This window comes from Brassica oleracea, chromosome C1, assembly GCF_000695525.1.
Source record: "Brassica oleracea var. oleracea cultivar TO1000 chromosome C1, BOL, whole genome shotgun sequence".
NCBI lineage: Eukaryota > Viridiplantae > Streptophyta > Magnoliopsida > Brassicales > Brassicaceae > Brassica > Brassica oleracea.
In genome coordinates this window covers 39,488,350-39,507,569 of record NC_027748.1, presented here as the reverse complement: position 1 = coordinate 39,507,569, position 19,220 = coordinate 39,488,350, and the positions used below count along the sequence as shown (strand labels likewise).

Genomic DNA, 19,220 nt, shown 5'->3' with positions numbered 1-19,220 from the left:
TTCTTGTGCAAACAGTTATATCATTATGGATTTGACAATAATATCATATTAACAAAATTGAATAGGTAAGTTAAATGAATAACCAAATTACTATATTAGCCTAATCATTCTCTAATAGAATTGGAATGTTCTCGGTAATTTCCCCCTCGGAGGAAACCAACCAATACCATATTAAGCAATTTCCACGTGGCTTTTTGACTTTATTAATTGAGTTTATACTAGATGACAACGAAGTCTGGGGCTCATCTGCAAACGTTGATTGGGTAGTAATAAACTCACGTTGTTGTGTTTTGTCCCATAGAATCATTATTTCTGTTATCTTACCCCAAAACACGAATTAAATCTACTAGCTTGGTAATAAAAATATTGACTTTTATGTCCAAAAATGGATATTTATTAACTCCGTCATTATCCTACGCCCCACCGACCATTCTTCTCCGTCGTCCTTTCTTTTCTCATCCGCCGTTTTTTTCTCTCCCTTAAATTGTGCATCGATTCTCCGGCGGCGACCTTCCATCTCCGTCGTGCTCTCGCGAATTGCCTTCTCGGATTGGAATCGTTGATTTCCCCCAATTAATTCAGGTTTAGGGTTTTTTTTAATCTTTTTCTCAATTTGATTGATCGCGAGCTAGGGTTACCTGAATCGTTTAATTGATAATCTTTTTTAAATTAAAAGTCTTTCCCTTTTAAGGCGTAATTCACGAGGTGGGTGGTATCTGGGATTGTTTGTTTACTACATGTGAGCGAGCTCAATCTGTTTATTTATTTTTTTTTTTTTTGAATTTGTAGATTGTTGTTCATTGTTGTGGTGATGATCGGGTTTGTTTTGGCGAAGCAGAGGGCTTCTTCGGTTCTGCATTCTCCATAGCTTTTAACTCTCTCTCTCTGTTTCCGTAAGAGTTTGAGAATGGCTCAGGGACAGAACAGGAATGTTCCTCAGCTGGGACAAATGCAGAATCCGGTTGCGGTTTCTGCTCCAGGTGTTTCGTCTCAGCCTAATGGTGTACAACAAGATGGTCTCAGGGTACGGCAGGAGATGCTGAATAAGATGTAAGAATGTTTCTTTGTTGTCTTTTAATTTGCATTTGCTGTGTATGTGGTTACTCGATACTAGTGCATATATATACCATTTGGACACAAGTAGTTTCCTGTTTTGTGCAACGTCTGTTTGAACACTTTCTAATATCTTAGCTGCTTACGCAATTTATTTTTTTTATTTCTCGATTTTTTTGATACCTGATTTCTTGAGGTTTAGTTTGGTAATGCAACTGTAATAATAATATTTCTTTTTTTTTTGTTGTTGAAGTTATCTTATGTTTTGTAAAGTTTGTGTACATGGAAAATAACCTTATTTACTTGAGTTTTTTTTTTCCAGCTTCGCTTGGTTACAGCAGAGGCAGCCTACAAAGACTGATGATGCCTCCAAGGCAAAGTTATTTGAGGTTGCAAAGCGGTTAGAAAATGCAATGTTAAAAACGGCCACGTCAAAGGTTCCTCCTTTTTTTTTTTTTTTTATCTTCTCATTGTTACAATTCATTAAATATTCCTAAGTAGTCGCTATTAGTACTTCCAGAAATGGAATCTCTCAAAGAACACTATTCTTGAATCTTGATGAGTATTTCTTTCTTTTTTCGCAGGAGGAGTACTTAGATTTCCAAAGTTTTGAGGTTCGGATAAAATCTATTCTGCATCAAATGTTTGGTGGTCAGCACCGTCCTAATCCTTCAAGCTCGGCCGGCATGATGGCTCAGACACCTGGGGTTTCTCATGGATGGGGTCAAACTCATACTACCACCCCTATGGTGAACACTAGCACCTTTAACAGTAATAATAACTTAGCAGATGCAGCAGCCGAAACCGGAAGGCTATTGCCAACTAATCGCATCAATGGAGGTAATATTCTACTGTATTCATGTAAGCTTGACCCTGCAAAGACTCTCTACTGATTCTTTTATTTTTTTGACAGGTCAAATGATTAATGGTCGCCAGCAATTACCTGCCAACACTGGCCAGATGATGCCTACTCCTGGATTTAACAACAGTACTAACGCTGATGTATACCAGTCTCATCGAAATGGAGAAACTTCTAGAGACGGTGGCAAGCTTCCGGCTGTTGGGTCTGAGTTTGTAAACCAATCTCAGCTTCTGAGGCAACGTTCTACTGGTTCAGATGACCGTATGCAGCAGCAATACAGCCTTGATCAGCAGTTGGGAGGTGGTTTCAGGTCAAACATGCACCAGAATGCGTCTGGGATGATCAGTATTCCTCAGAACGCTGGTGTAGGGATGAGTGGGAACAATGTACACCTGGCTGCTAATGGCCACATGGGATCTCAAGGGGTCCTTAGCTCCACGAATTTTTCAACTTCATCACAACCTTTGCAGCAGCCTGTCGATCAGTTGCAGCAGGTGTCACATGTTCACAGTAAATTTCTCTAATTTTCCTTTTGCTATTTGAATCTCTATGCTCTTTTGATAGTCTCCCTTAACGAGTATGTGACTCATTGTAAAGTTGTTTTTTTCCATGTGAAGGATACTCAATGAGCAACTCTGGTACTTTTGGGTCTGGGAACCTCTATGGATCATCAGGCTCAGTGGAAGCTTCTGTGGATATGAATACAATGAGTCTGAACCCTATGAGGAGAGTTGATGTTTCCTTTGGTAGTAATCAGACGACCCTTCAAGCAGTGGACAAGACTCCATTGATAAAGCATCAACTACCTCAACAGTTTGAGAATGGGAATCTGGCTCAGGTGAGTCATCAACCATTAGACAATCAGTTCAACCAGCCAGCTCATCTTGGTCAGTACCAGCAACAAGAGAACTTAATGAACAATGATGCTTATCGTCAGCCTCCGCGAGCTTCAAACATTGTTAGTCAAGTTAAGCATGAGCCTCGAGCGGACTATTATAATGAAGCTTTTCAGATGCAGGCTGTGAATCAAGTAGAACCAGCCAAGCCTCAACACCAGTACACACAGAACGCTGTCAAAGAAGACTATGTTGGTGTTCAGAGTAGTAGCCAGCTAAATATTTCATCATCTTTCCAACAACAAACTCATAATCAGACGCAGCAGATACCTCAATGGAAAGATGTGAATAACCTCTCCGGTGGAGTGCATCAAGTATCAAGTATGGGACAGTGGCATTCACCTTCTCAGAATTTGACACAAGTATCCAAAGATTTTAATGGAGAGAGAGAACAGTTTGGGGTAAACTCAAGTCAAATGTTACCTATTAAGCATGAAACTACCAAAACTGTTGCTCCTAGAAGCATCCTGGAGGCTCCACATGTTCCAGAAGGAAGCAACACCTTGATGAGTAAACAGGTGAATGGAGATAGTGATCCAAGTTATATAAATCAGCGGCGGTGGCTTTTGTTCCTGCTACATGTTCGCAAATGCAATGCAGCGGAAGATAACTGTGAAAGCAAGTACTGTTTCACTGCCAAAACGCTATTGAACCATATTGATTACTGCAAGGCCCCTGCTTGTGCATATCAGTACTGTCTTCAAACGAGAAAACTGATTCATCATAATAAGCACTGCGAGGATGAAGCATGCCCGGTCTGTGTTTATGTCAAAAGCTTCAAGAAGAAACAAAAGGAAAAGCTTGCCCTCCTAAGGAAAGCTGAGCATAGACGCAAGGAAGCCTTTGAGTCAATGCGTGTTGCTAATGAAAGAGACTCTGAAACTCCTTCTGTTGTTGTTGATGATGATCTGCAACCTTCTCCAAAGCGTGTGAAAGTAGAGAAACCCTCCCAGTTTGCTTACCCTGAACCACACAAAAAGTCTGTTGGTATGGGTAAAACTCATTTGTCAAAGGGTTTGCAAGAGAAATATAGTCAACAAAGTGATGTTTCCAGATCAGATGTGCCTATGAATGCAGAGAGTTCTGATCCTTCGAGGAGAAGGCTTCCTGTTTCCCGTGAGATGGAGAAGCCTGTGGGAGGACATGGTGGGGACTCTTCATTGGATGGTGAACCTGTTTGTGTACCAAAGCAAGAAAAATCAAAATGTATGAAAGAAGTAAGCGCAGCACCCAAAGAAGAGAAAGTGGAACAGTCTGCAGACGTTTTAGCTGCGTCTAGCAGCGGAAAGTCAAAGATCAAGGGCGTCTCATTGATTGAGCTCTTCACTCCAGAGCAAGTAGAGGAGCATATCCGCGGTCTTCGTCAGTGGGTAGGCCAGGTAAGCTGACAAGTTCTTAGATGTAACTCTTGCTTTAAATGGAAGGTTGGGTTTTACCAAGAATGGTTTTCAATATGCTGTTGTCTGAATCTTTCTATCTCTTTCTGCATACCTTTCTTACAGTGGGGTAACACTAGTTTTTCTTTTGTTGTAATTTTATTTGCAGAGTAAAACCAAGGCAGAAAAGAACAAAGCAATGGGACTCACCATGTCTGAAAACTCTTGCCAGTTATGTGCTGTTGAGAGGCTTGCATTTGAGCCAACACCTATATATTGCACACCTTGCGGTGCACGTATCAAGAGAAATGCTATGCACTACACCGTTGTGTCCGGTGAGTCACGCCACTATGTCTGCATTCCTTGCTACAACGAAGCGCGTACGAACACTGTTTCTGTCGATGGAACACCTGTGCCCAAGTCAAGGTTTGAGAAAAAGAAAAACGATGAGGAGGTTGAAGAACCGGTACGCCTCTTCTCTTCTTCACCTGATGTTTCTGCAATTATCTTAACTTGTTTTTTCTCGTATGAACCAATGGTTTTTGTGCAGTGGGTGCAATGTGATAAATGTCAAGCGTGGCAGCATCAGATCTGTGCTTTGTTCAACGGCCGTAGGAACCATGGACAAGCCGAGTACACTTGCCCTAACTGCTATATACAAGAGGTGGAGCGAGGAGAAAGGAAGCCTGTATCACCAAGTGTTATCCTGGGGGCGAAAAGTTTGCCAGCTAGTACTCTTAGCAACCATTTGGAACAGCGGTTGTTCAAGAAACTGAAGCAGGAAAGACAGGAGAGGGCTAGGCTTCAAGGAAAAAGCTACGATGAGGTAACTTTTCCCATGGCCGCTCGTTTGTATTTTCCACTTACATTCAACCATATGATGTGTTGATTTATAGAGAGACATATCTTTCCTTATGTAGCTAGGGTTTAGGAAGATGTCAATAAATGTAGGGCTTAAAGAAAGATACAAAAAATACTCCCTCTGTATCACTTTAAGTGATTTTTAAGGTTTTTGCACTTGGATTAAGAAAATACAAACTTCTATACAATTTATCTTGGTTACATAAAAATATCATTAAATGAAATTAATTCAACCAATAAAAAAAATTCAGTATTTTGCAATTGGTCATAAAGTTTAAATGATATTAAATTTTATCTAGAATAATGAAAACATCATTAAATGAAATTAATACGGAGGGAGTAGCACTTTAAGGCCGCTAACTAGACCTTGTTTATTTTATGGTTTTAGTTTTTTTAGTTTATATTAAATGATGTATGTGTAGTATTTTAAACATAAATTTATATTGAAAATTAATCTTTGCAGTTATAATAAAAATTAAAATTAAAAATTTAATAAAATATTCTGATATAAATTTTATCCTAATTAAAATAATATAGAGGTGAGTCATAATTTTTTCCAATTTCAAAATCTTAGCATCCCTTAAAAACAAAGAAAATAAATTTATAAATACATAAAATATATAAACATATTTGGAACTATAATATCTATTAAAATAAATTTGTCAAAGAAAAATAATCTTGCGCTGTTGTTGTTTATTTCTAGAGCTTGACCGTATAAATATTTGCTTTCACTTTAAATTTTTTCTTTGTACTAATGGTATAATATATATTTGTAAATTAAAATGTATTACATAATTTTTAATATAACATTTTAAAACATAACAATTTTATTTATTACTTTGAATAATTATATTTTGTGATTTTAATTATCTATATATCACAATGTGTCATATAAAAAATCCAATATTTATAACTAATTGGATTTATATTATGAAAGCATTATACTGATAATATATGAATAAAGTATTTTATATTTTATTTATATGTTATATAAATTGATTATGATATGTAATTTTTTATTTTATTATTTATTACTAACAAATATTAAAAATATTTAATATGTTAATATAAAATATATTAGGAAAACTATGTTGGTTAAGATTTGATTAAGGAAATCTATTATTTAGATTAGGAAAAGACATTAAATGCTTAAATCTATTATTTAAATTAGGAAAATACAAGCATATTTAAATATATGTTTAATAAATATCTCAATGGCATTCTAATGTAAATAAATGGTAAAATTAAGGGGTATTTTTTTTTGTACTTATGTTTTAATAATATGGATGGATGGAAATGGAATGATTGGAACAAACTGTATCTTTATATATTTTGCTGGAGAATTAATGCTGTAGATTGTTTTTGCGTTGTAGATATTTGGTTGTAGGTTTGATGAGATTTAATTATTTACTTGTAAATTTTTCTTTCTAAAGCCAAAAAAAGAAAGGAAAGAAAAATCTTTCTAAATCAACTGGAAGAGATTTTTTCTTTAGAAAATATTTTGGTTGCAGAAAGATTCTACAGCACTTACCCCAATTATCACCAATGTAAAGAAAATCCACCTAGTGTATATGTTTATTTCTCATAATGCTCTTTCCTTATATAGCTAAGGTTTAGGATGATAACGATGTAGTTTACTTCTTTTAATTTTTAATTTATGCACCAGGTCCCGGGAGCTGACTCACTTGTTATCAGAGTTGTTGCATCTATCGACAAAATGTTAGAAGTAAAGCCACGCTTCCTTGACATTTTCCGAGAAGAGAATTACTCATCAGAGTTCCCTTATAAGTCCAAGGTACAGCTTCTTGGTTCTCATTTGTTTTCTGATTTTCTAATGATGCCTCTTTAGTCTTTCACTATCAGCTAACTAATATGTACTTTTTTTTTTCATTCTTTCAGGCCATTCTGTTGTTTCAGAAGATTGAAGGTGTTGAAGTTTGCTTATTCGGCATGTACGTCCAGGAGTTTGGAACTGATTCCGCGTCTCCCAATCAGCGGCGTGTATACCTTTCCTATTTAGATTCTGTTAAGTACTTCAGACCTGACGTTAGAACTGTGTCTGGAGAGGCCCTCCGTACTTTTGTATACCATGAAATCCTGGTAAGCTATCTTTCTTCCGATCTCAGTTGCTTACACGCTCCTGTGTTGCTGTCTTATCAACAATGGCCTTGTGGGGATTTGCAGATTGGTTATCTTGATTACTGTAAGAAACGTGGGTTCTCAAGCTGCTATATATGGGCATGCCCTCCTCTTAAGGGTGAAGATTACATTCTATACTGTCATCCTGAGATTCAGAAAACGCCAAAGACTGACAAACTAAGGGAATGGTATGTAATAATATTTTCACATACAAGAGAAAATTTTCATCATGATGTGTAATAATGTAATAATACTCAATTCTTTTTCAGGTATTTAGCAATGCTGAGGAAAGCTTCCAAGGAAAAAGTGGTCGTTGAGTGTACAAACTTCTATGATCATTTCTTCGTCCAGTCTGGTGAATGTAGAGCTAAGGTAACAGCAGCAAGGCTACCGTATTTTGATGGGGACTACTGGCCAGGCGCCGCGGAGGATTTGATAGATCAAATGAGCCAAGAAGAAGATGGGAAGAAGTCAAATAGAAAAGTAATGTCCAAAAAGGTCATATCCAAAAGGGCTCTAAAAGCAGTAGGCCAGCTGGATCTTTCTGTTAATGCCTCAAAGGATCTCCTGCTAATGCATAAAGTAAGTTTAAGTTCTGTCTGCTATGCTTTTGTTTAAGAAAGAGATAATAATATTCATTGCTCACTCCTTCTTTGTAGCTGGGTGAGATCATTCTTCCAATGAAGGAAGATTTCATCATGGTGCATTTGCAACATTGCTGCAAGCATTGTTGCACTCTCATGGTATCTGGATATCGCTGGGTGTGCAACCAGTGTAAGAATTTTCAGATTTGTGACAAGTAAGTTCTACATATCACAACTCACCTCATTATTTATCTATTTGAAACTATATTTAATTATTATCAATTTCAAATCTCTATAATTTTGTAGCCAAATAACTTTTATTACTAAATGCTGGAGAGTATACGTTGGACCATTCTAAGATATATACATGAACCAAAAAGCTTTCTTCCATTTAATTTAATGACAAGTACTGCTGGAGAAGTACAAGTTCGACCATTCAAAACTAATAAATTAAATGGAAAATCACCAAAACTCTTAATGTAAAAATTTCTTAATCTATCTAACCAGAATCACATATAAATTTCTTTTGGCTGCCTCTTATGAGCTTTCTCTTACAACAGGTGTCATGAAGTGGAAAAGAACCGTGTCGACAAGGAGAAACATCCTGTCAATCAGAGGGAGAAGCATGTTCTATATCCTGTAAGTTTCCCAAGCTTTTAACAAATTTGTTTTCTCTTCATGGTCGGTTTAGAACATGACAAGGTTTTGGTCTCTCTCTCTCTCTCTCTCTCTCTCTCTGCAGATTGCTATTGAAGACGTTCCTACTGAAATTAAAGACAGTGATGACATCCTCGAGAGCGAGTTCTTTGATACAAGGCAAGCTTTCCTAAGTCTCTGCCAAGGAAACCACTATCAGTACGACACGCTGAGGCGGGCAAAGCACTCTTCCATGATGATTCTCTATCATCTCCACAATCCAACAGTCCCTGCGTTTGCAACGGCATGCGCCATCTGCCAGCAAGAGCTTGAACCTGCTCAAGGTTGGCGCTGCGAAGCCTGTCCTGACTATGAAGTTTGCAGTGTTTGCTACTCAAAGGGCATTAACCATCCACACAGCCTCATTAGCCGTCCAGCTGCTACTGATTCAGTTGTCCCCAACACAAAAACTAATCAGACTGCATTGGTATCTCTTTTACTCTTTCAAACTTCACTTGGCTTCTTGTTTTGCTTATTTGTTAATACAAGTTTTGCTTGCCGGTGCTGCAGTTAAGAGAACTGCTTCTACACATGTTGGCATGCTGCACCACACAGTGCCAGTATCCAAGGTGTCGCGCGATTAAGCTTCTGGTCAGGCATGGCCTTGTATGTAAGACCAAAGGCAAAGGCTGTATTCATTGTAAGAAAATGTGGGCTATCTTCCGAATGCACGCCAGAAACTGCAGAGATTCTCAATGTAGAGTACCCAAATGCAGGTAGGTGATGTGAACTACTTTGTTCAAGAAGGGTGATGTTTTATTTATCTCTTCTAATGATATGGCATTGTGGGGTTTGACAGAGACTTGAGAGCTCATGATAGTAGAAAGCAACAACAGGCAGATTCAAGACGCAGAGCTGCTGTGAAGGAGATGGTGCGGCAGAGAGCCGCTGACGCATCAACCTCAACTTCTGACTGATCAACATAGATATCTCATGCTTAGAAGGAAGGACGCAAATGTGTAAGCCAGTTTAGGAGGTCAAGAGCAAAGGAGATTCTTCAACAGCTACTCTACTAATTCAGGGGCTCCAACAAGGAGGTACATAGATGTTTTATTTACATGTATTCTTAAGGTATAGACGAATGTGCATAATGTAATTTGTGATTTTTGATTCAAATTTTGGTGGTGCTTTTTTTTTTAACTTGAATCCTATTGAATTCTTGGGGTCATAATTCACTATTTTGATCCCTTCGTTTTGTTGTATAACTATGTAGCATTTTTGGCAAAAGCCTATTAGCTAATAAATTCTCCTCATATCCATCTAAATACTGGTGCAATACATTTGTAAGTTTTGCAACAATGACAGTATAACACTTCCAGGAACATCACAAGTTCCAAACATAAGACATTTTTTCTTCTCATATACTCCATCCGTTTCTTAATGATAAAGTTTTTAGAAAAAAAAATTATTTCAGAAAGATGTATTTTTTGTGTTTTCTATGATAAAATTGTAAACTTCAAGAAAATTAATTGATTTTATTGAATTAATATTGGTTAAAAATTATTAAAAATTGAAAATTGCAGAAAACGATACATCTATTATGGTAGTTTAATGTGTTTTCTTAATAAGTGTAAAAATACTAAAAAGTCTATCATTTAGGAACGGATGGAGTATATTTTATTTGAAAAATGTACACTGTTGGCTCTTGGTTCTTATGAAGACGGTTAGACTTTTTACAGACTAAACATAGCTTACTCAGAAGAGTTGTTGGTTACCAAAAGCTTCCCTTTGCTACTCAGCCCTACTGATGCTTGTATGAAACAATTGTTGTGTTAATAAGTCATGTGTGGTGCAGATCACTATTCGAAGATCCTTTCACAAGCTTTTAGAGTAATTTTCTTTTACCAAAAAAAGAAAAAATGATATCACTCAACCACCACAACTTGGAAGATCAAGTCTTAAGGCAAACAAAAAAAATAGAAAGCCAAATTTGATAAAATATCATATAGCAAAGAAGGACACAAATTTTATTTTAAAAGATGAAATGGACTAGGAACGTTTCTTTTATCATGAAAAGCTTAAACCCTGTTCAGCTTCTTTAGAATTAGAATAAATAGTTTATTGGTGGTTCTTCCCTTTTTTGTCAACTCCTCGTGATTCCTCTTTTCGTCTTTGTGTTAAACGTTGGTTTTGCGTTGATGCACTTGCTCGTCCGGGTAGTTGGGTTTGTGCTGCTGCACTTGTTTCTTCGGTTTGTAGTCCCTTCCATGCACTTGTTTGTGTGGATAGGTTGCCCCCACAAACTCCCTGTGGTTCCTGTCCATGACGTTCCTCCTGCGCATCAGATGATAATCTTATGCTTAATTAACAAAAAAAGGCACTAAAAATGAGGAGAAATATTCTTTAGTTTAGAAAAAATGAGATGAAATTCTAGCTCAAACCGATCACCACCTCAAAATAAAAATCTGAAAAGACTTAAGAGGAAAGTAAGATGTGTGTTCACAAGATGATGCAAGCGAGTTCTTCATCTTCTCCTGCCAGATCTTTAGTTTTTCCTCTTCTTTCTTAATTGCTAAATCTTTTTCCATCATCTTTTTCTTCTCCTTGTCCAGCCTGATCTTCCTTTGTTCCATCTCTTCAGCTTGTTTCCTCCTTTGTTCCTCCTTCTTCAGCCTGTTTTTTCATCTTCTCCTCCCTGATCTTCTTTTGCTTCATCTCCTCAGCTTGTTTCCTCATCTTCTCTTCCCTGATCTTCTTTTGTTTCATCTCTTCAGCTTGTTTCCTCATCTCCTCCTCCCTGATCTTCTTTTGTTTCATCTCCTCAGCTTGTTTCCTCATTTTCTCCTCCCTATCTTCCTTTGTTTTATCTCTTCAGCTTGTTTCTTCCTCCTCCCTGATCTTCTTTTGTTTCTCCGCTTCAAAGGGACCTCGTTTCTGCGCTTCAGGAAGTTGTACCCAAATGTTTTTTTGTTCTGCTTTCAGCTTAGGTTCTAGCTTTGCCTTAACCTCTTTTTCTTTTTTATTTCGACAATAATTCATACCTAAACCTATTTGCCTTATCAGCAACACCAACACCCATATCTTTGGCCTGCTTAGCAACATCTATTGCCTGCCCTAAAAATTCATATGCTTGCACTCCTCTCCCATTTGAGCTACTGGCAACATCACTGGGCCACTTACACGTTTTTTGTATGTTAGTAGGTAGTTTGCCTTCATCTTGCTGCTGGATCTTGACTTCTGGCTCCGTTACTCCATCTGGTACAATCTTGATTGTCTCAACAGATTCATCTATCTTCATTAGTTCCTTTGTCAATTCAAACGTACGAAATTCTCCCCTCACCTCTAGCTGATCTTCTCCTTCAACCTCTACCACCTTAGTAACTCCTAATTTTTGAAGAGAATGAAATTTTTATTTAATTAAAAGATATTTTTACAAGGATGCATCTTCTTTTTGAGAGTTAGATGGATTTGTGTCATAACATTAGATTCAAAATAAGAGCTAAAGTGATGAATTATAACTTATCTTCTGAAGTACAAAATATAACTAATCCTCTTTTCAACATTTCTTTCATTCCTTTTTCCTATTCCTAACATTAATTTTTTTTTTCCATTTTTCATATTATCATAATTCTTCGTCAGTATAAGTTACCGAATATTAAATATCTGTTACCTATAATACTAACTACAGTATATGGATTGAAAACAATTAATTATTGGTTACACAAATCGAGCCATGTCATGAATTAGGCTGACTTAGCCCGACTAAAAGTTAATTTCATATGATTTATTTATTTATTTATTTATGTAAGCCTTAGTCCGGTTTTGAATAACGATTTCAATTAAATTGATTTGTGTTTTTGGTTTCGTTTGATGTCTACTCTATATATGAGGTTAAAATAATCATTGTTTGATTTTTAATAAGATAAATAATTTTTTTGATCAAAATCAAAAAAAAATTTATGACTAACCATTTATTATATCAAATATCTAAATTTTACTAAATCAAAATTGTACTCAAATACCTTAACAGAATAATCACACTTTCCGATTTTGAAATATCATAATCTTCATTAGTTTTACATAATATTCCTAAAATATATGATAGTTCCACTTATTTAGCTTATGTATAACTTGATTTACATATATATATATATATAAATAAAAAAAATATCCGATTGGATGCGCAGATCAAACTCTTATATTTTTGTTAAAGCCCGAGCAGATTATATGTAAATTGAATATCAACCATCATAAATTCATAATTAATTTAACATAAACATGAATTAGTGTTTGCGTACCTGGAAACTCGCTGGCAATTTCCTTAGCTCTCTCTTTGATGCTTTCATCAAAAACTGTGAACTGGAATACAACCATCTTCTGCAATTTAATTTAGAAGCCGATGGTATAAGCATATAACCCGTATCACGTAATATATATAATTTTAAAACCATTGAAATGTAAATTTCTTAAATATGTTCAGAGAATTGGAAAAAAAGAAACGAACCTTCATTTTTGAAAAATTGAAAAGATTTGAGTGAAGACTGAAGAGAGATAACGCAAAGGAGGAATATGATTGCAACCTTGCAGCTTGTTCATAAAATCTTTGGTTTCTCGTTCATATAATAAGGGACGAGTTGGTCAAGCCATCGTTCGAATAAGAATATGATAGTAGACTGTGGTCGCGTCTCTTATTTTATTGGGTTCAACTACTACCGTGTTATACTTATATGCGATATTTTTTAAAGAATACAAGAAAGAACCTAACCATTTCTTCGATGTAGAAAATGAAAGACCCGGTTTATTGTAATCAAGTCACATGCTCACAATAACGAGGTGGGATGATAGGTTCTCGATAATTTTTTTTAAAAAAATTTGGATTATCAAGGATTTCCAACTTAAAATCAATTATCGATAAATAGATCGGCTCTTTTTAAAATTTTAGTTGATTATTTCTCAAACTAGTGATGGGGACATTATTCATTTATTAACATACAACAAAAAAATTTGGGTATTGCCAATAACTAGGGATGTCAGTTGGGCTGTCCATGTCCAAAGGGCATGTCCAAATGGACAAAATAGTTTATTGGACATTTTTTTTAAGCCCAAATTGTCCAAACTAAATTGTCCAAACCAAATTGGACCATGACCTTCCGCGGGGCCCAAATAAAATTGGACCATTCATACTAAATTCATTAAAAAAACATAACTTGTGCTTAAAAAAAATTCAGAGCATAAGCAATTCAAATGTTTTACACATTCCAAAGCATAGACAATTTCATATATTAAAGTTCATACACAGAAAAAAAATCTAAAGCATTAAGTAAACGATGGTCTCTTCTTCTTTATCTTCAGCCTCTCCTGAAACACATAAGTTGAAACTATGAATTTAATCATGTCACGTAGCCATCAATGTAATATGAATGAATGATACCACAAGCTCAGACAGAACACAACAGCAAGCAATATAACATGTACATTGCAGAAACATGAATGATACCACAAGCTCAGACAGAACACAACTGACCAGTTCATTGTAATAAGTACACAACAGCAAGCAAAACATGTACATTGCAGAAACATGAATGATACCACAAGCTCAGATAGAACACAACTGACCAGTTCATTGTAATAACACTAATGCTAGCATCTTAAAAAAAATGAATTAGATCAGACAACCGCAAGCTTAGACAGAACATAATTAACAAGTTAGCTATCAGTTCACAATGATAACTAAGAACATCAAGTTTTAAGCGTGATATTCATCAGCAACGAACGAAAGCAATACCTTTAGTTGAGTCGAGTCCTTTTCTTTCCACTTTCTTCTGCTTCCTCATCTAAGTCTTCCTTATCTTCCTCATCCAAATCGCATCCACCTACAAAACAAGAGAAGTTACTCAATAGTTTCACATATCAAATACTCAATTATAAATTCAACACTCACCAATTACTTCATAACCACGAAGTCAGTTTCTAGCACAGATCAGAGCTTCAACATTTGATGGGAGAAGTCGGCTCCTGTACTTGCTGAGAACCCTATTTCCAACACTAAAGGATGACTCAGATGACACTGTTGTTATTGGGATGCATAGAACATCACATGCCATTTGAGACAGCTCCTTAAACCGGCTTGAGTTTCCCTTCCAGTACTTGATGACATCTAATTTTGTATTTGCTAACATATCAAGCACAGGTTCACTTAAATACACATCCAAAGCAGATTTCCCTGTTCCTGCTTGTTGAGTGAAGAACGCATAAAAGCCACCGTAACCAACTGGTAAAGCATCTGTTTCTGCTTCTTGTGAACTCTGAGCACTAGTACTCTTCTTCTTCTTGTAAACTCCATACAGCTTCACAATCATAAATACAATCACTACAATCATAAATATAAAATTAAGGCATACGTACGTTCATGAACGTTTACTAATTACTACAAAAACGAACCACATTTTTACTCCAAACCCTAAACTAAGCATGACAGCTTGGTCGACAAGTTTCTCCAAATCCTTGGAATCACACTCAAGTTTCATCACATCACAAAAGGCATGCACAAACTTCACAATCAGACCCATTAACTAGACAATCAAACAAACCAAACCCAGTTGTTTTGATTTACCTGAAAGAAAGAGTCGAATGTTCTTCGATCCAGGAGAGTGAGACTCAAGCTGTACACAATCAGAGAAACCCATCAACACAAACCCATCAAGCTACATCAAGCTGAAGAAGAAGAGTGTTTCAATTTACCTGAGAGACGAGAGCTTGAGCCGGAGCCGGAGACGGTTCTTCGGATGGAGACGATTCAGACGCGAGAGTGAGAGGCGGGACGAGAGAGCTTCTTCGATCTAGGAGAGTGAGAGAGCCGAGACTCTGTGGAATCACAAACCCATCAAAATAAAAGAAATCAAATCGCAAAAGTGAGTGAGGACTGAGGAGAATGAGAACATACTTGAAGGCTGAAGCGAATCGAAGACAAGATAGAGTGAGAGACGGAGAGTCCAAGCAGAGAGAGGAGGGTCGAGACGGAGAGACACGGCTCCAGAGACGGGGAAACGAGGCGGAGAACGGAGAGGGACTCGCGACTCGCGAGAGAGAGATCGGAGAAAGTGAGAATCGATTTCAATTTTTTCCCCAAATGTTGCAACCCTAATTTTTTAAGATTATTGGAAGTCCATGTCCAAATGGATAAGCCCAATAAATTTGGGTTTAAATGGTTTTTATCCAATTGGACAACTTAAAAATTTAGGTCTAATTTGGTCAGTCCAATTGGAATTGGTCATAGATAAACCATGGTTATGAAGCCCATTTGACATCACTACCAATAACTAATATCCAATACATTTTTAACATTATTTTAAACTTAAGAGATGACAAACCTCCTAATTATAAAACTCGCATCGCAGAAACTTCAGAGATACTGAAGTTGATATCCAATATTCTCACAATGACTTACGAGTCTTGGCACGATGGTGGCAGCCAAAAGGCTGGATGAACCGTTTCACCAACCAGTGAACATAACGCGTATTACGGATCACAATTTCAATTTTTACTAATATGACTCCAAGAAAATCAAAATGTTCATACAACAAACTAAATGAGAAGTATACTCACGAAGGAAATAACTAATTTTTCAGTAAAATGTTAGATTTGGATTTATCATGGACTTAAAACCAATTGATACTAGGTGGATTGGTTCTGATTTTTTTTTATCCCACTAAACTTCGATGAAAAGAAAAGACAGAAAATAAAGAAGCTAAAGACCCTATGATGCCTAAAAGACATATCAAGAGGTCTCTAAAAGAAAAAAAACCTTCCTCATATGTATTGATGCGCAAAAAAAAAAAACCTTCCTCATATCTTGGATCATCAATACATATGAGAACAAAAAAAAAGATATGATCATTGTTTTGCGTGAGTGAGACCAATAATAACATCAATACACATATTAGTCTGGCTTTGTAGATGAAGACTGTTGTAACCAACTCATTTTTATAAACCTTTGCGAGAAAATCTTTTCACCTCATATTTTGTGATTATTCAACGAATCCTCAACAGCATTCTCATGTTCTCCCATTCTATTATCAACACTTGAGTAGAGTTCTGGTCCGCTTTGAAGTTAATTGGTGTAGCTCTTGACATGCCGAGTTCGATTCAAGGAGAGAGATATATTATAAAAAGACTAAATTCAATAGTGCACTATGCACATGTCTGCTAGCTTCATATTCACCAGCGTTGATTCAAAAGATGGAACTTCAATGAAAAATACAAACTAATATCTGCGCATTGGCTAATCTGAACAGGCCAGTCCCATAAATGAACATACCTTGCAGCATAATCTCTTCACTGCTCTTCACTTAGTTTGGCTCTGCAGCTCTGTAGATGAAGATTGTAATGAACAAACGCCAACTCTTCCAGATGCTGTTTCTCACAACGACTCATTCCCCTCGTAAGCAACAGCTTCTCTGCCACATTTCTCTTCAGCATGTACCTGGAAGCGCCTTCACATGTCTGGCTCAGAATCTTAATAGCGAAACTCTGCAGTTCCGGGTGCTGGCTCGCCTTCTCAGCCCACCACTCAGCTGCAAAGAGACATTCAAACAAATTAACATAACCCTTTGCTCACTGATTAGTTTCAACAACACAAGTGTCTACACACACCTGGAGACAATCCAGAAACCTGATCAGCTTGACTGGTCTCATTAAAGCAGCCTTCACGGACTTTGTACACATCAAGCTGAGTGGCAACTTTAACTTGAACGTCAAGTTCTTTTACAATATGAACAAGAGAAGAGATAAGACCGATGGCTACTTCTGCATCAAGATGGAAACCAGTCGAGTAGAAAGCATCCGGGCTCAGGAAGTATCCAGCAGCATGAAGAGGACTGTGAAGCTTGTTCCAGACATCATCAATCACATCCCATAACGGCATGTAACACACTTTGTCGTTATCAAACTCCCTCGCTATACTCTCCTTTATGACATCCATATTGTCATAGACATGTCCAACATGCTGATTGTTGTTAGCACTAGAGAGCCAGATTAAACCGTGAATCAGAGGAGACGAGCATTTCAGAACTCTCTCAACAGTTTCCCATAAACTCGAATCATTAACCAAGTTGGATATCGCTATGTCTTCTTCTTCTTTGTTCCAATCAGATGAAGAAGCAAACATGGCTGCCAACTCGTCCTTGGCTCTGAAAATACTCTCTACGGTTAAGTACGGCATGAAAAACTCAAACTCGGAGGAGAGTACAGCCATGTCTAGTAGTCCATGACTGTGATCTTGATCTCTAACAAGCTTCAAAGCCAAGGGGTTGCTGTTGACGTAATCTGTAATCATATTGACTGCTTCAACTATCTCTCCAAGTGAATCTATTTCCCCAATCTTCATCAGCATAAGCTCGAAGCAGTGAGACACACTCACAGACCAGAAGACTCCCTTCTTGTTGCCCACATAAGCCTCGCCTAACTCACCAACCCAACCAGAAGCTGAACATGCAATGATTTGAACAACGTTATGGACTCCAACCTCATCAACAAGCCCATCTACTAGGGAGATTAACGCCTTGCTATCATGTTTAATATCAGAAACGTCAAAGGACTTCAGATAAACTGAACCAGCTGGAGAATCCGCGACGAAAGTAACCAGATCATGGCCTTTGTGATCAACCCAAGCATCCAGCAAGATACTACAACCCGTGACAGCCCACGAGTCTTTAACCTTCTCCACATGATCTTCCACTTCTTTCAACACTTCTCCAAACATCGAACCGTGAGGATCAGGGATGGTACGACCACTCACAGTCGTCATCATTTCTCTGAATCCATTGGATGAAAAATCAAAACAGTTTGGATACGAGCACCAAACCTGTTCGTTAGCTTTAGAATCTCCGCTTCTCCCACGCTTAGAACCAGTAGTAGTAGTAGTAGTAGTACGAAACGCCTCTCTAACAGAAGATGTGACTTGTAAGCAGGGAGTTGCATCTCCACCTACACCACTCAAGTGATGTTTCAGACGATACCAGCCAGACATTTGTTTTCCGCAGTGTTTGCATTGAATCCGCCTCTTCTCCTTGCCCACCCGAACTCCATGCTCGTGAATGTCCATGGAAGCACCAAACCATTCAAAGAGACTCCTCTTCTACTTCATAAAACACACAGAGAGAGAAATAAAGAACGAAACTTTATCATAAATTAACGAAAGTACTAACAAAAGTTCCTAACTTGATCCTAGGGAGAGAGATAAAGAACGAAACTTTATCATAATGCTCAAAGCAACCAGCAAACGATAAGGCTTTAAGCATACATCAATGGTGACGCAGGAGATCAAAAGGAAACAACTTTTGTTGCTTAGAGATGAGAACTCACCCAACCCGTTGCTATTTTTCTTCACCTGAGTGGCTGAGTCGAAGCGTCGAGTCAGATAAAAAAGGAAGAAACTTTGTTTTCTCGAATCCCGAGAAAGATAGAGAGAGAGGGAAAGTGAAGGAACGCGTGTTTTGCCTCCGTAAGTAATTGTCTACATGAAGGTCCATTTCCTTGTTGTGGTCACTCTCTTTCACTATTAATTTTTCATATTCATTCACCAGCATTGATTTTTTTTAAAAAATGACTTTTTGGTGAATATATCTATCTATATATATAAAGTTGGGTTTTTTCCTTCTTATGACATGTGGAAAGGGGGTTTGTTGACATGTGTCATGTTTTTTTTTGTATTTAAATTCTTCTTCTTTTAAATTATTGCAATTTTCTCCATCAATTTCTAATTGTGTATTATCTAATCCTTCTCACACTTATTGGTCTCTAAAATTCAAGAAAT

At 37.1% G+C, this 19,220-nt stretch overlaps 4 protein-coding genes across 7 annotated transcripts; 1 reads left to right on the top strand and 3 right to left on the bottom strand.

The window, feature by feature from the left end:
* The first annotated feature begins 332 nt into the window (after nt 1-332).
* LOC106317878 (histone acetyltransferase HAC5) lies at nt 333-9,732 on the top strand. Of its 2 annotated transcripts, XM_013755684.1 has the most exons (17): nt 333-582; nt 790-1,050; nt 1,376-1,490; nt 1,638-1,893; nt 1,967-2,425; nt 2,533-4,190; nt 4,357-4,653; nt 4,738-5,013; nt 6,715-6,843; nt 6,948-7,148; nt 7,233-7,375; nt 7,457-7,769; nt 7,847-7,986; nt 8,332-8,410; nt 8,514-8,894; nt 8,978-9,183; nt 9,267-9,732. In XM_013755684.1, the coding sequence occupies exons 2-17, from the start codon at nt 908-910 to the stop codon at nt 9,382-9,384; spliced, it is 4,914 nt and encodes a 1,637-aa protein (XP_013611138.1). In that variant the 5' UTR covers nt 333-582; nt 790-907; the 3' UTR covers nt 9,385-9,732. The 2 variants fall into 2 exon arrangements, with proteins under 2 accessions (XP_013611138.1, XP_013611146.1); XM_013755692.1 differs by lacking the exons at nt 333-582; nt 790-1,050; nt 1,376-1,490; nt 1,638-1,893 and having other exon boundaries at nt 2,317-2,409.
* A 731-nt stretch (nt 9,733-10,463) lies between these two features.
* Nucleotides 10,464-13,011, bottom strand: LOC106298605. Of its 2 annotated transcripts, XR_001261515.1 has the most exons (4): nt 12,912-13,011; nt 12,706-12,784; nt 10,859-11,791; nt 10,464-10,741 (listed from the first exon to the last, which is right to left on the bottom strand). XR_001261515.1 is itself a non-coding variant. In XM_013734745.1 (3 exons), the coding sequence occupies exons 1-3, from the start codon at nt 12,915-12,917 to the stop codon at nt 11,427-11,429; spliced, it is 450 nt and encodes a 149-aa protein (XP_013590199.1). In that variant the 5' UTR covers nt 12,918-13,011; the 3' UTR covers nt 10,464-11,426. The 2 variants fall into 2 exon arrangements, 1 of the variants encoding a protein (XP_013590199.1); XM_013734745.1 differs by having other exon boundaries at nt 10,464-11,791.
* Nucleotides 13,012-13,604: 593 nt separating this feature from the next.
* On the bottom strand, nt 13,605-15,714 carry LOC106339929. Its single transcript, XM_013778800.1, has 7 exons — nt 15,690-15,714; nt 15,351-15,547; nt 15,149-15,271; nt 15,021-15,069; nt 14,349-14,777; nt 14,193-14,280; nt 13,605-13,765 (listed from the first exon to the last, which is right to left on the bottom strand). Exons 1-5 carry the CDS (start codon nt 15,712-15,714, stop codon nt 14,371-14,373), a joined length of 801 nt encoding a protein of 266 aa, XP_013634254.1. The 3' UTR covers nt 13,605-13,765; nt 14,193-14,280; nt 14,349-14,370.
* A 580-nt stretch (nt 15,715-16,294) lies between these two features.
* LOC106325578 lies at nt 16,295-18,868 on the bottom strand. 2 transcript variants are annotated; one of them, XM_013763632.1, is made up of 3 exons: nt 18,770-18,868; nt 17,060-18,545; nt 16,295-16,980 (listed from the first exon to the last, which is right to left on the bottom strand). In XM_013763632.1, exons 2-3 carry the CDS (start codon nt 18,507-18,509, stop codon nt 16,742-16,744), a joined length of 1,689 nt encoding a protein of 562 aa, XP_013619086.1. In that variant the 5' UTR covers nt 18,510-18,545; nt 18,770-18,868; the 3' UTR covers nt 16,295-16,741. The 2 variants fall into 2 exon arrangements, with proteins under 2 accessions (XP_013619086.1, XP_013619079.1); XM_013763625.1 differs by having other exon boundaries at nt 16,296-16,980; nt 17,060-18,542.
* Between the last annotated feature and the right edge of the window lie 352 nt (nt 18,869-19,220).